We start from the raw sequence: 14,164 nt of genomic DNA, 5'->3' as shown, positions 1-14,164 counted from the left end.
AATGCTAATGAGAAAGTAGTATGTTACCTCCGAGGTGCACAAGACAAATCACACCTGCTGGCCTCACTGATCCAACAGCTGTGTCAATCACATGAGGCACTGTCATTAATAGTAACGCCAGCCCATAGATTCTACATGTGTGTGTTTGTGTGTGTGTGTGTGTGTGTGTGTGTGTGTGTATTTGTGTGTCTGCCCCGAAGCCCTGTGAGACTGAGGCCACTCTGCTCAGCATAGATCACTGTCTATAGCCCAAAAAAATGCTAATTATGCTGCAAACGTGCAATGCTAATGATCCAAAAAAGCAATATGCACAATACATAGTGGGATATTCCAATGTTCATTCATTCATTGGTGGATTTACAGTATCTTAAAGTTGAGTTCCATCAGTTCCCTCATCCCAATCCTGCTTCTACTCTCCTCTCTGAGATCCTCCTTTCACATGGAATACTCTTCTCTCTAATTAATCGACTTCAGTAGATTCTATTTCATCTGGGGGGGGGGGGGGGGGGGGGGCTTGCAGTTAATGAAATACACTTCTTGCAGATGTTTCACAATAAATACCTTGTAGTGAAGGCAAGGGACTGTGTCCTCTGGATCGCTGGAAGTGTTTTAATGTGGAGCAGATGGACAGAGCGGAGTCAAACAGCAGCAGCAGCAAATTAACACAGTGGGTAAAAGTCTTCTTATTAAAATATGATCAAATTTACTAAATGGAAATAACAGCCTCCAAGGAGATGTTTCCCTTAAGTTGTTAAAGGGAAAGTTGGAGAGTAGTAATGGGGATTATTACCTTATAATATGGGTCTAGTGGATTTAAATGATTTCATTGGGGAGTCGGACTTTTCCAGCCACTGTGCAGAAACCTGTAAAACCACCGAAGTGCATCTGAGAGAATGTGAATTCAGTAGGAAATTAAAAGGTTATGTGCAAATTTAATATTCTTAGAACTACGCCAAAAAGAAAATGGCAGATTCTGTGTGAAATGTAACACCTGGGCGGAGGTACGGTGTCTGCTGAGGGACATTCTTATCAAAGACGGGCACCAGTGAAGAAAGAGATGTCAGTTGTGGATCTATGGGTGGTGTGTGTAAAGTGACACCAAAGGAAAGTGAGCGTGAGAGGAAAGGAAAGAGAAACCAGACACCGTGAAGAGCTCATAACGTTCTCATACACAAAATAAAACATGGTCGCTTTTGTAAAGCTACTGGAATCTGTCAATAAGCAGCTGCACACAGCAGGAAGAGAACCCACACACACACTCACACACACACTTCAGAGAAGCAGGTCCATTTCCTGCTGCAGGTTGAAAGCCTGTGGTTTATTGATGGGATTCAGCAAAGAAAAGCAAAGCTGAAAAGATCACCTCTAGCTTCAAATGTCAGTGTGCACATACAGGAGGTCTGCATGGTGGAAAACTCCACAAGACTCCCAGTGCCCGACTGAAAGGACCAGTTCAGATTTCTCTATATCAGTCCAGCCTCTCTCTGGATTTGTGCTTGGATAGTTTAAGTGCACATCCCACAGTCTGTGTCTCCTGAGCTGTGGGTGGACTGGGTGGACTGGGTGGACTGAAGCGCCACACGGAGCCTGACAGGGTATCGATGACTCGTTACTGACATTTCAGTCAGCTTTCTCTTTCAGGCACTAATATCTTCTGCTTTAGTGCAAGTTGAGACTCGGCCACGTCAGCTGAGCGACTATTACATGTCCATGAAGTGACTGAAAGCACATTTCAAACCTCCGGAGACACACTATGATGGTAAAACAGCCCAGTATGGCCATTTAACCCCACTGCACTTAAACACATTAAATCTTAATGGTTTAAAACTGCATCACCTGGCACCTTCATGCATCATAACCCCCGAGATTAACCTCAAGGCAAAAGTTCACTTAGCCGTGTGATGCTCCGATGTGTAAATGGCTGAGGACAAGACTTGGGGACAGGTCTGTCTCAGTTTTTTCCAAAATGTCAGCATCCACGTCCCCAAACTGAGCTGAAAAGGCCAAACTCCCCACAAACAACTTCTGTTACCATCACAGAAAACTCCTCCCAATTACTTTCTCAATTAAATCATCCTAGTAAAAATGTCAGAACTGTCAAATAAACTGCAAAAGGCCAAACGTCACCTACAATTCAACCAAGCATCAACAAATCTAACTCACTCATTGATTACTCCCTGAGAAATATCTTAATGTCATAGAAAGAGAAAAAATAAAGTCTCTCTTGTACCAGGCACCAGTTTCTCTATTTTGAAGTGAACAGAACTAAAGTGGCTGATGAAGCAGACTGAGAGCACCAACCTTCTTTTAAATTGGTTAATGTAAAGTAATGTTCAACTCTCCATGACTTTCCCCGTCTGTAATACTCGTGGCTGTGCAGCCGAGGGCGATGTGTGTGTGTGCATTCCACTCGCTGCACTGTGTTTGTATATATAGTCCTGCATGTGCACTTCCCTCTCCACGCTTCAGGGCTCGCTCACGCCTCAACCCATCGCCCATAACCACCCATCTAATTTATTTGTTGCTCGAAGCTTTCCCAAATTAATGCTTAATGACTATGCATGAGCGGGAGAGGAGCTGGGAGAGTATATACAGTATGAGCGGGGGGGGGGCTCAGGAGACACTTCTGATGATGGAAACAGTCTATAGGCAACGAAGCTTAATAGACCATCATCTTCCCGTCCAGGCCTGTGGTGTGTGGGAAGCTGGGGCTACAGCACATAACACAAATTCAAGGAAGACGCTCACTGACAGTTTGAGAGTCTATCGATGTAAACCTGCTCCATCAGTCACTCTGGAGACTATGTTCTCTGCTCGAGAGGCATCAGGCGGGGGAGCCAGAGACCGGGGGCCGAGTACATTCATCCTCATCCTCCACAAGCACAAACCCAACCGCTGGACCATCCATCCTCCCCGACTCTGTAAGAACCACGCTGCAACAATCCATATTAATTTATGGATTTAAAATATCTAAAGCCTCACGGGCGATCCACTAGGACTATATATTTACACTGACTTTATTACACCATTACAATATTCATTACTTGGGTCTCTCTTTATATTCCTAGCCTGCGTTTGGGGCCTTGGGCTGCAGGTATAGGATGATTTGTCTTCATGGGGCCGATGGTAACATTCCTGATTTATAACAGTAGCCCGAGATCTCAGGGTCATTTCCATTTCATAACTTTAAAAACGTAAGAATTTACATCCGGTGCTTCGACCTAATGATCGTCGTGAAACTTCCCTTCAATCTCAATCCTCGTGGATAAATTCAAATGATAGTAGTTTCCTATGGAATCTTCTCCGTGAGCACATTATCATCTCAAGTATCAAGACACAAAATAAAGTGTGGAAAGCTGGAAACTTGGGAAAATAGATTGTATCATAAGTAACTAGAGTTGCTGTTGATATCTGACATAAGTTCTGTGATTAGTTTCCTAGCGATTGACTTGAAGACATCACTGGTTCAGCCCTAAAATAAGACCTCAACCACACAATGATCTCTTTTCTCTGCAGAAACATGAACCGTCATGAATCTATTGGATGTGACCAGTTTTTTTTTTTACTCAACTCAATAAGACAAGCGTGCAGCGATGGAGAAGGGAGATTCTAAAAATAGAGAGAGGAAAATCACAAGACCCTTCACGTGATGATTTAGATTCTACTGATGAAACGATATGAAGCTTCAGAGAAACGTATTTCTTTGCTCTGATACCAGTGGTTACAAACTGGTGACTGGTCAAACTGGTATTTTCAATCCACCAGCCTCTTAACCTGATTATTGACACACAGGGGTGGTTCCACATGAATGTAAATAGTAATGCCTTCCCTGTCCCTTTGCTAACACGAGGGTTGGAATGTAACAGAGCGTCCATTGTCTCTGCTTCACACAAGTACATCGATGTACATCTACATAGGAATCCCTGCTGGTGGTGAGTTACAGCTATTATAGACATTAGACAATTAAACAGAGCAACTGGAGGGGCCAGCAGTAACTCAATCCCCCCCCCCCCCCCCCCCCCCACCAAACACACACACCCCCACAAACCCACGTATGCATGCAGAGCTTAACGTTTCCTCTGGGAGTAGGCAATAACAACTAAAGTGAATCCTGTAGAGAACAAGGCACAAGGACAGAAGGGATGAGTGGACAAGAGGACGAGAGAGGGATGGAATGAAGGGAGGGGAGGAGGGAAATGACAGATGTAAGGAAACAAAGAGAGAGAGAGAGAGAGAGAGAGAGAGAGAGAGAGAGAGAGAGAGAGTTTCATCTTTCCTTGATGATCGGCTTCAAATGGCACAAAGATAAACTTTAGAAACCACCTGTCTCTAATCCACAATCCTCTGACCAACACATACACATGATGTCCACACTAATCTGGTGTTTTCAAGAACTTATAACAGAGAGAAGTTTGGAAGAATCCCAACGTACAGGAACAGAGGAGTTTTGGAAACTTTGTTAAAGTGCAAACAAACTGTCCTCGTGGCTAAACGCTCAATGAAGCCTCATGCACCTCACACAGCAGCAGCAGGATGAGTCATACAGAACAGAAAGCAAAGGTCACTCAGAGCAAAAGTGAGTCTGTGTTTGTTAATTAGCATCAAGTCTAATCATTGTATTTTTTCGAAAGCAGCTCAAGGGGTCGTGGAGGGAGTTCGTGCAGATCCCCAGTACAAAAGGGGAAATGGATTTCCTGTGTAATTTATCATATTTTCACATAACTATTAATACCAGAAAAGAGTCAGAACCAGCCAGTGTGTTTACCACGGACACAGATATCATCTTCTGAGGATGAAGGATACGGTGCAGCGTCCTGTACAGTCTGCTGATGATGCCCTGACTGTGTGACACTCACTGGGATTGGCTGTATTAAAGCAAATGCTAAATCACTTTGTCCTGATATAGACTTAAATATAGAAATAATATGGAGTGGAGGCATCTGGCTCAGATCATTTTCAGAAACTTTTCTGTAAATTTATGGTTTTAACGGTGGTCAAAGAAACAAGTTCTAGCTTCTCAAATATTAGAATTAGAAACCTCTAATATAATAATATAAAATTCAACTAAATAAGCTATTGAAAGAGGATTAATAGATGGCGGGGAAAGAAAATGTGTGATTGGTTGAGAGAGGAATCTGCTTTTAAGAAGTTAAATATGAAATTCCACAACTTTCTGCAGCAAAACTGTACAGAAAGTCCCCCGAGATCAACAGTCTAGTTTCTGCACCTGTTAATCTTGATACGGACTTTCAAACAGGAAGTGTGAATATAACGAGTGCACAGAACTCCCATGTGACCTGCCTGTGACATACTCCTGAGCTGCCACTTTGTTCAAACAGCTAATCTGCCACCACAATGACATAACTACCCCGGTGCACCACAGAAACATGCTTCTGCCTAACAGGGATTTGTAGTTTACTGTCAGATTACACTGAGGCTCAAGCATTTGTCCAATCTTCCATGATTTCCCCCCCGCTTTTCATTATCACCCCCCATCGCGCTCGCCTCCGAAGCCTCTCTGAGTCCAAGTGAAACATCCAGATCCCAGACGGCAGGCGTGGGGGGGGGGGGGGGGGGGGGGGGATCTCCAGAGAGCCTGTGATTCCTGGCAGACAAACAGATTTAGCTGATTGTAGAATAGTGGACCTTCGCTCACAACAAGTCGTTTATCCTTCACAGGGTGTCCCCAGTGGCCCCAGTGGCCCCAGTGGCCCCGTCCTCTGCCCCATCACAAACACACAGCGCTAACCCGCTGAGGCCGCGACACGCTGCGGGCCAGATCCCCAGATAACTGGGTCAGATGGGAGAGATGTGGTGTGAGAAGCGGGCGGCAGAGAACTTTATCTTCAAATAATTCAAGAAGCTCCGACTACATGACATCAGGGGTAGAATGTAAGAGCGGCTGGTTTTTACTCAGCAGGGTTATCGGCTTCACTGAGGAGAGTGAGGAAAAATCAACAAACAGAGACGATACAAACCTCCAACCTTCAGGAGCAGATAAACTCCTGTGTGGCTTCAAATATCTGAATAACAACGAACTGAGAATTATGTCAATCAACCAGCAAATCAATCTGCAGCCAAAAGAGCATTTTCCCTATTTCAAAGGCCTTGAGATGGAAATCAAAAGTGTCACTAAGATATCAATACACCTCTTCTACTAACGACAACTGTGACTTCCTGTAATGCTTCTATTGTGAGTTCTTCAAAGAAATACTGAGTTCCAATGCTGCTGATTTAGATTTATATGTCAGAATTGAACATCCTGAATCACAAAAGCTGAATCACTCTGTCGGCTGAGTATGAATTGATTTAGGGCGATTTCCCGCCTTCCTTGTTTGGTTTTGTTCAGCACAAAAGGTTTTTTACATAGTGGTGATCAATATCCAGCTTTTAAAAAGACAAGAATGTGATCAGGGAGGATAATCAGGTCGATAATCCTGGAAAGAAGCTTCTGTACCTGCTGTGACGACAATGAACGTCTACATGAGACACCAGCAAAACGTCTCATCAAAACAAAAACACACAACTGATCACTTCCAGTTTGTTTTTGTCTCAAATCATCCGGTTGCCATCTTGAATCCCAAATTCTGATCCTACTGATTCTGAGGGAATCAGCGGGTGATTCTTCTTCTGTTCAAATCACCATTTGCTCTGATGGGTTTACTCCTGGAATCAAACAGAATCTGGGTTTTCATGTGCAGACCCATTTCAAGCTGGAGCCACTAGAGTCAGTGCCAGTCTGAAGCCCCCAGAACAAGCCTTATCCTTTTTTAATTAACTTTATATTTGGTCTTTTTTTATTTAAAGCCCACAAGGGGAGAATCTGTGTCCCCACTGTACTTTATAAACATAGGCAGCTGCCGTAATGAGTCATTACAGGATCCACTGAGCCCCGTGTTGTGTTGACTCGTTGTTTGATTCTATTGTTGCTTTCAAAGTCACACAAAGTCACGTCTGAAAACAAAGAACTTAGAGGGAAGGACTTGGGGACTTTGGGATTTAAATGTGAATCATGAAGTAAAGGTATCCCCAAAGTAAACAACTACAATTTCAGATTAACCACGATTTCATTCTAAAGCGGAGTTCCGAGTTAACTCCTCAGATCTGTGTGTTTTGTAGCAGCTGTGACATCTGTGATAGGCCGACAGGAGGATGCACACAACCCGCAACCTGTTATTTGTAAACAAGATGGCCTCTCGAGGGCGCGACGCGTTTAATGCCACGTTCGTGCGGTCGTCAGCTCGACAGCCGAGTGTCTTCACCTTCAGGCGGAGGAGGATTTCATCGACGTGTCAGAAACGTCATCTGCATTTCAAACAGTGAGTCTATTGGGATTCAGGGCAGCTTTCCACATCCGTAAGAGATATATTGATTAAATATCATGTTTTACTACAAGACTGAACATTGTAGGACATTTTAATTAATAGTGTTGAAGTTCAATCGTGTTTTGAAAGCTGTGTTACATTACTGAAAAGGATTTCTGACAGTATTTCTCTTTCAGGGGATTCATCTTTACGAAAATTATTGTTTTTCATACTTTCTCGACATATGAATTTCTCCTGAAAGCACAAAAAGCAATAAAGTGGTAGAGTGGTGTCCAGTCTATCTATCATTGTGATGTTTCATTTTGTGAATATTGACCAGAAGCCTGTTGACCCCCCTGAGGCCGACGTGGGAAGTCATATCTGGACCTCAGTCACGTGATCTTCCACCTCTACGACCCCCCCACACATCTGACTTCCAGATGACATCACTCCATCTGAGTGTCTTCACACAGGACACATGTGCTCAATCAGGAGACCAGCACCTTATCTCCTGGCCCGCTCAATGCTCCTCTGTGTGGGAGCACCAGAGGATCTCCCTGAGTGAGAGTATGGAAATCAAATCAATCCCCTTCTCCTCCCCCCCGCCCCGCCCCCCCGTGTGACAGCTCTTCCCAACAAGACATCAGATATAAAGATATAAGGATATTTTTATTCCACAAATGGAAGAGCAGGGATCACAGGTGGAGCGAGAGCCGCCTGGAGGTCACCTGAAACCATCTCAGAGCCTCCACCGCTGGGCCTTCCACCGGATCCCCCCCTACACACACACACTGTGCTGTGACATAACACAATCATACCACACACTGCTACCTGTTGGTGATCTCCACCCTGCTGCAGGCTGCCAGCCTCTGAGCAGCTTGGGATGAGAGGGGAGGGGGGGGGGGACACAAGCTACTGAGTGGAAAGGGATATTCAGGGGCACTGCAACACTTTCTCTGCAAAGGCAGATTATGACTCCATTTCTGAATAACCACACAGACACACACACACAATCGTTGTGGGTGCGTGCATGTTGCAGGCTCCCCTTAAAGTCCCCCCCCCCCCCCTCCTCCTCCTCAGGAGCACGTTGTGAATGCATGTACGAGCTGGCTCATGGGAACCTTGAAAGACAGGTAGACCAGCCCGAGGGGGGGGTCGGTGGATCCTGCATGCATTCCTTTCCCCCCCATCAGGAGCTGCCTGCTGCTAAATCACGCGTAACGAAAAGCGTCACGCCGAACTACGTTTAAAAACCTGCCAAATTAACGTGTCGGATCCGCCGACAGGGGAACGCAACCCCCGCAGTGTGACGGGACATATTCCGCTGAACACAACAGCGGTTTGTGCCGTTTTCGGCTGGAACAGATCCACCGTGTCGGGCTGGGATCGCGCAACAGCACAAGTTGTGTTGTCGCTGTGCGCTTGTTGCCACCGCTGGCCACGATGTGCCGCACTCACAGGACACACGGGCGAACATTTTGTAAAAGTTAATTTATCATCCACGTTAGAGTTTATTGGTATGTAACACATAAGCCGAATTGTAGAGGAGACACGCGGGAGTCGTCCACGGGTTTGAACCGTGTCCTGCGATGAGGAACAACAGCAGCAGGGGGACAAGACGTTAAAAAGGTGGGGTTTTCAACGGGGTCTGGTGCGACGTTTGACTCCACTCAGCCTTACCTCTTTGACTTTGGCCCGCCGGTCCCTGGTCTCCGGGTCCAGGGGCTCGTGACCGGTCGTCCCCGGCGGGCGGTGGTACTCCACGACGGGTAAATGGCCGCCGTCCTTCGCCACCTGAGCCAAACTGTCCCTGGAAAGTTTCTCCTTCTCGTCGAGGATGTCCTGCTGGATCTCGTCGGGTCTCTTCTGGAGAGTATCCTTGGCCTCCAGCAGAGCCTTCTCGTGGTCCTTCTTGATCTTGGCCAGGACCCGGACGTCGCTGCCGGCCGAGCCCGAGTCGCTGCTGTCCGGGCCGGTGCGGGTGTTGGTCTCCACCGCGGAGGAGTGGAAGAAAACTCCGCTGAGCAGCTTGGACGAGTCCGGCAGGAAGAAAATGGCCCCGAAGCAGAGGGTGATGAAGGCGCTGAACACCAGCAGCAGGATGAACTTCTCCGTCAGCCTGAAGGAGGTCGGGCTGGCGGACTTCCTGCTCGGGGTGGCGGTGAAAGGCAGGAGAGTTGCAACGGGCATTTTTCCCCCCTTGGTTCCCCCTCCGGTAACTCCAACAACGAGGAAAAAGAAACACACAAAAACGGACACACACGGGTTCGAAAACACGCGGCGTCGGGGCTCGGGGGGGGTTCGCTGGCTTCCGCTCACAGGTCCATGTCCGGGCGGGCGGAGGGAGCGAGGGATTCGGTGTCAGACGCGCGGCGACAGCGGGGAGAGCTCCGGAGGAAAGTTGCGGAGCGAGCGTGTGTCCATGCCGGAGCCCGAGTGCGCACGGAGCGGAGCGGCTGGCACAGGAAGCGGCGCTGGATGGGCAGGACTGACAGCCGCGGCCAGCGAATCACTTTCGGCCATGTGAGTGGAGGAGACCCGCGGGGGCGTGGACCCGCCGCCCCGCGGTATAAAAGCTCTGACAGCTCGACGGAGAGCACTTCACTTCCTGGTGACATGCGGAGCCACATGTGGGACGAGAAGAGGAAGAAGAACCAGATAACAGAAAACTACCAGAATATAACAAATGTAGCTTCTGTTATCTGTATCATAATCAAGTTTGTATTTCAAAGCTGTAGGGGTAAATATAAAAAGTATTAAAAAGAGTTTACAATATTTGATTTTACAGTTATTTGCCACAGGAAGTCAAAGGAGTAGTTCACCCAAAAAGTAAAGTTCACTCATCATCTACTCTCAACTAGCCAGATGTGTGTGTGTGGGGGGGGAAGTGTGCACAAAACACTCCAATACAATTGAAGTCAATGGTGGCCAATTCTTCACATGTTTTAACACAACAGAAAAACAACACAACAAGCCTCAGTGCTGCTCCTCAAGTCTCTTCAAGCCCCAACATTCAAATTCAACTCCAAACATTTAAACCAGTTTAATGTTTACACGTGGATCCCAGAGGACATCTGGGCTGAAGACTTGATGTAAATTATTGAGGCAAGCTTGAAGACACTTGGACGACACCACAGGAGCAGCATGGAGACATGGTACTGAAACCAACACACGTCAACACAGTCATTTTTAAATAATGCTGTATTGCTTCCCTTCCTCTAGTGGAAACATGCTACAGACATGAGTGTTCCTGTTCCTGTTTGTGTCTTTCCCAATAAACCCACACATTAAACAGGACACTGTGTTCTACTTGTTTGAACTGCAACAGGTTTGCAGTTCTTTTCAGACCAAGGCTCTGTTGTGTAACCACCGAGTTCCATGAGTCACTGTTTGGAGACGACAGTTACAAACCTATAAACTTTGTGTGCGTGTCACCACAGGTTGAGTTGACAGGCGGATTTTTTTCCCACCAGTTCACATGACCGAACAGGGCTGCTCCCCTTTCAGAACCAGTATAACCAGTATAAATTTGGGTCACATAGTACGAGAGGAAGACAGATGGATGGAAACTGCTCGGCCCCGACACCTGACTGCTCTGGGGTCAGGGTTGAAGCCGCCAGGTGTGACATCACTCAGTGTTTCAGGGTCAGGTAAGACGACTCCTCAGCGAGCACACAGTCACTGAACCTTCCCCCCCCCCCCCCCCCCCCCCCCCCCCCCCCCCCCCCAGCAGGGAAGGAACAGGAATAAGAGGCTTGTTTTGGGTGGAAATATCTTCACGGATTATTTCAAAAGCCCGTTCGACAAACACATTCATACAAATCCACAAACTTTGAAGTGAGGGCGGAGTGTGTTGGCATTTAAATTCCACAGAAGTGTGGGAAAACACTTTCAGGTAATCCTGCAGACACGGAGCCGTCACACAGCGAGTCCCAAATGAGAAAAAAACACAATTGGGACAAGCCACAGATAATATCCACAGTATCACAATGTGTCTGGCTGTGAATTCATGCTGCAGGTCACCATGTGCTCAACATACTCAACACAGGCTGCGGTTCAGGAGATAGAACGGGTCGTGGGTTCGATCCCGAGCACCTCCAGTCTGCTCACTGCAGAACCTGCTGAACCAGGGAATCACCCTCGATGGCCGTATCAACAGTGTGTGCACGGTGGGTAATAGAAGAAGTAAAGAAGCACAGAGTGGACGTGACCAGTGAAGCACCCTCAGTGGGTGATGGGGCCGTTAAAGCTCCGTATAAAATACATTTGCACCTGGAAGGCAATGTGAGCATTTACTGGTGTGACAGGCGTCAACAGCTGCAGACCGATCGACAGAGGGGAACTCACAGGAAGCACAACAGGTTCCACAACCAGGAGAGTGTTTGCTGTTTATTGTAAATAAATAAGTGAACCTACTGTACTCTCTGAGTGTCGTCATAAAACTGAGTAGGAGTCCTGCCTGGAAAATGTCTTCTTGTCCCGGTTGTTGGAGAAGCTGCAGACTCCATTAACCCTTCTGGGAAAAACCAAAGGTGAAGAGGAACGGATGTTTTGCAGTTGCTGTTATTCAATGTTGATCTGTAATGCTAATGGAGAAACCAAAGAATGAGAGCGTCTGTGTGAGTTCTCCACGTCTTCTCTGTTTCTACCAATTAAGAGGCTGCATCGTTCAGAGGCTGCACTTCAGGACAGATTCTCAAATGCAGGAATCCTTCTCAGGACGACCTATCCCAGGTTTCATTGTGTGACGGTGACAAAGCTAATGAGCTATCCATGCAGGAGGTAGCAAAGTAGCTAATAGTTGTCGTAGCTAACCCTCCTATCACTTACAAATATGCAATATATGTGCAATTTTCAAAAATGTGCAAAACTGCAAATCGTTGTTGAGGGTATCTATAGCATCTGGGATTAAAGAGTCATGAAGTGTTTCTATCCTCCAATTATTTATATACTTGTAAATTACAAAGTACAGCTGGGGCCAGTGTCATTATTTTTGCAGGTATCTGGATCATAAATATAAGTGATTATTAGAGCCATGTTCCAAATATCATGGCAATCAATACTGTATTTTAAAATCTGAAGATGCTTCTCTACGACCAGGAAGAGAGCACAGCTGCAGCGATTCAATTAAAATGAATAAAACAATAAAAGAAGTCATTCCACGTAATGGTCTTTTCATACAGTAATCATTCACCTAAAATATGTTAATAGATTTGTAGCAGGGTGTATTATTTTTTATTTCCTTTCCCGTTTTATCATCCCCCCCCCCCCCCCCCCCCCCACATTTATCTGTGGAGGAGCCATTCTGCTCAGAAGCTCTCGACTGACTGTGTGTGAAATGGGTCAAACCAGTAAAACGCTGCCTGCACATGGACACAGGGACATCCCTTACTGTCGTTCTGTTAATATTAATATGAATTCAACAGTCACAGGAAGCACTGGTTTATATTTTTGATATTTATTTATCTTGCAGTAAAACTTTTTGATGCAGGAATCCAGTCGTCTGGGTATTTCTGACCCCAGTAAAGGAGCATTTCTTCCACCACTGCACGGGGCCGTGACATTCTTCAGCAGCTTACCTTCTGGCCATGTCATGTGTCTTTCTGCCTGCCTGACTTCAGTGGAGGGAGGGAGGGCGGGGGGGGTGGGGGGGGGGGGGGGGGGGGTGGGGGGGGTAATTATTCGGCTGATAATGTGGAAATAGCTTCAGCAGAGTCGCTGCGGCCTCCTCGTGAATTACCAGAGCCATAAAGAAGCTGCTGTAGTCACTTATGCCGAGGTGTAACAACCCTCCCTCCGACAATACACAGCTGACGACCATTGAAAATCTCATCTATTACTTTGTGCCGGGTTCCCATTATTATTCATGGGCTTAACAAATCGACAAAAACCCTGCGACGCACAAGCACGCGCACACGTGTCCGCTCTGATGAGATCCGTGATCCGTGTCAGTCTGTGTGAGAACGTGGGAGATGCATTGCAATCACTTCAATTGTCCCTGTCGGTGATTAAAGACGCGTTGAGTCGCTCACATGCATGAAACGTGCAATTTGAACTCGGATAGAGGTTCGGAATCAGAAACAGCAAATGCCAGAGTTCATCAGAGCGAGAAGAGGAAGAAGAATCGATTTGTTCCGAGCCGTTATAGATACTGAGGAGTGTGTGTTCCCGATTTAAACAGAATAAATCAGTGTGTGTGTGTGTGTGTGTGTGTGTGTGTGTGTGTGTGTGTGTGTGTGTGTGTGTGTGTCGTTTAAATGTGTAAACTTGTTGTTCTGCAGAATATTTTACTGAACATTTACATTTCTATAGCCTGCATCATTGTCCAGAGTGTTGCTGACAAATATCTGCCACATCAACACAAGCCGCTGAGCTGGCGGGGTGGTGGTGGGGGGGGGGGGGGGGGGGCAATAACACTTATAGGAATCCGTAATACAATTCACTTTGCACTGTAATGTACTACAACCTAAACATCACCTGCTGGACGAGAACCACGGAGATGGAGAGTCTAATCTGCGACTGACAGATGTGTGCCGCCATATTGAAATTCTCATTCGTGGGATGACAAGTTGTCTAAATCATGGCGTGCTTGTGTGTCTGTGTGTGTGTGTGTGTGTGTGTGTGTGATTACTTTCTCACTCAGCGATTCAAGCAGAAGATTAAATCTCAGTATCTCCATATTGAGCCGCGACTCTCTTGTGGCAACAGTTTTGACAACAGCTGACGTTTCCCGCCTGCGTCACCTCGTCCCAGTGGCCGTTTCCAGCTCTTTTCCGCCTGAGCAGTCGAGTTGATAATAAATGCATCAAACCAAACACCGTTCTCTCCCAGCGGTGCCGCGGCTTTCTAGGTGAGGAGGA

The 14,164-nt window shown here is 46.6% G+C and overlaps 1 protein-coding gene across 1 annotated transcript in view; it reads right to left on the bottom strand.

Annotated features, from left to right (window-relative positions):
- Nucleotides 1-9,717, bottom strand: part of man1a1 (mannosidase, alpha, class 1A, member 1) — an 89,890-nt gene extending 80,173 nt beyond the window's left edge. The window contains exon 1 of the mRNA XM_053444719.1: nt 8,985-9,717. Within this exon, the coding sequence (XP_053300694.1) occupies nt 8,985-9,494 (510 nt within the window). The 5' untranslated portion in view covers nt 9,495-9,717. The remainder of the gene's footprint in view (nt 1-8,984) is intronic.
- Between the last annotated feature and the right edge of the window lie 4,447 nt (nt 9,718-14,164).

The sequence above is a fragment of the Pleuronectes platessa genome, chromosome 17 (genome assembly GCF_947347685.1).
Source record: "Pleuronectes platessa chromosome 17, fPlePla1.1, whole genome shotgun sequence".
Taxonomy (NCBI): domain Eukaryota; kingdom Metazoa; phylum Chordata; class Actinopteri; order Pleuronectiformes; family Pleuronectidae; genus Pleuronectes; species Pleuronectes platessa.
The sequence above is the reverse complement of the archived record's forward strand: the minus strand, read 5'-3'. Positions and strand labels throughout refer to the sequence as shown.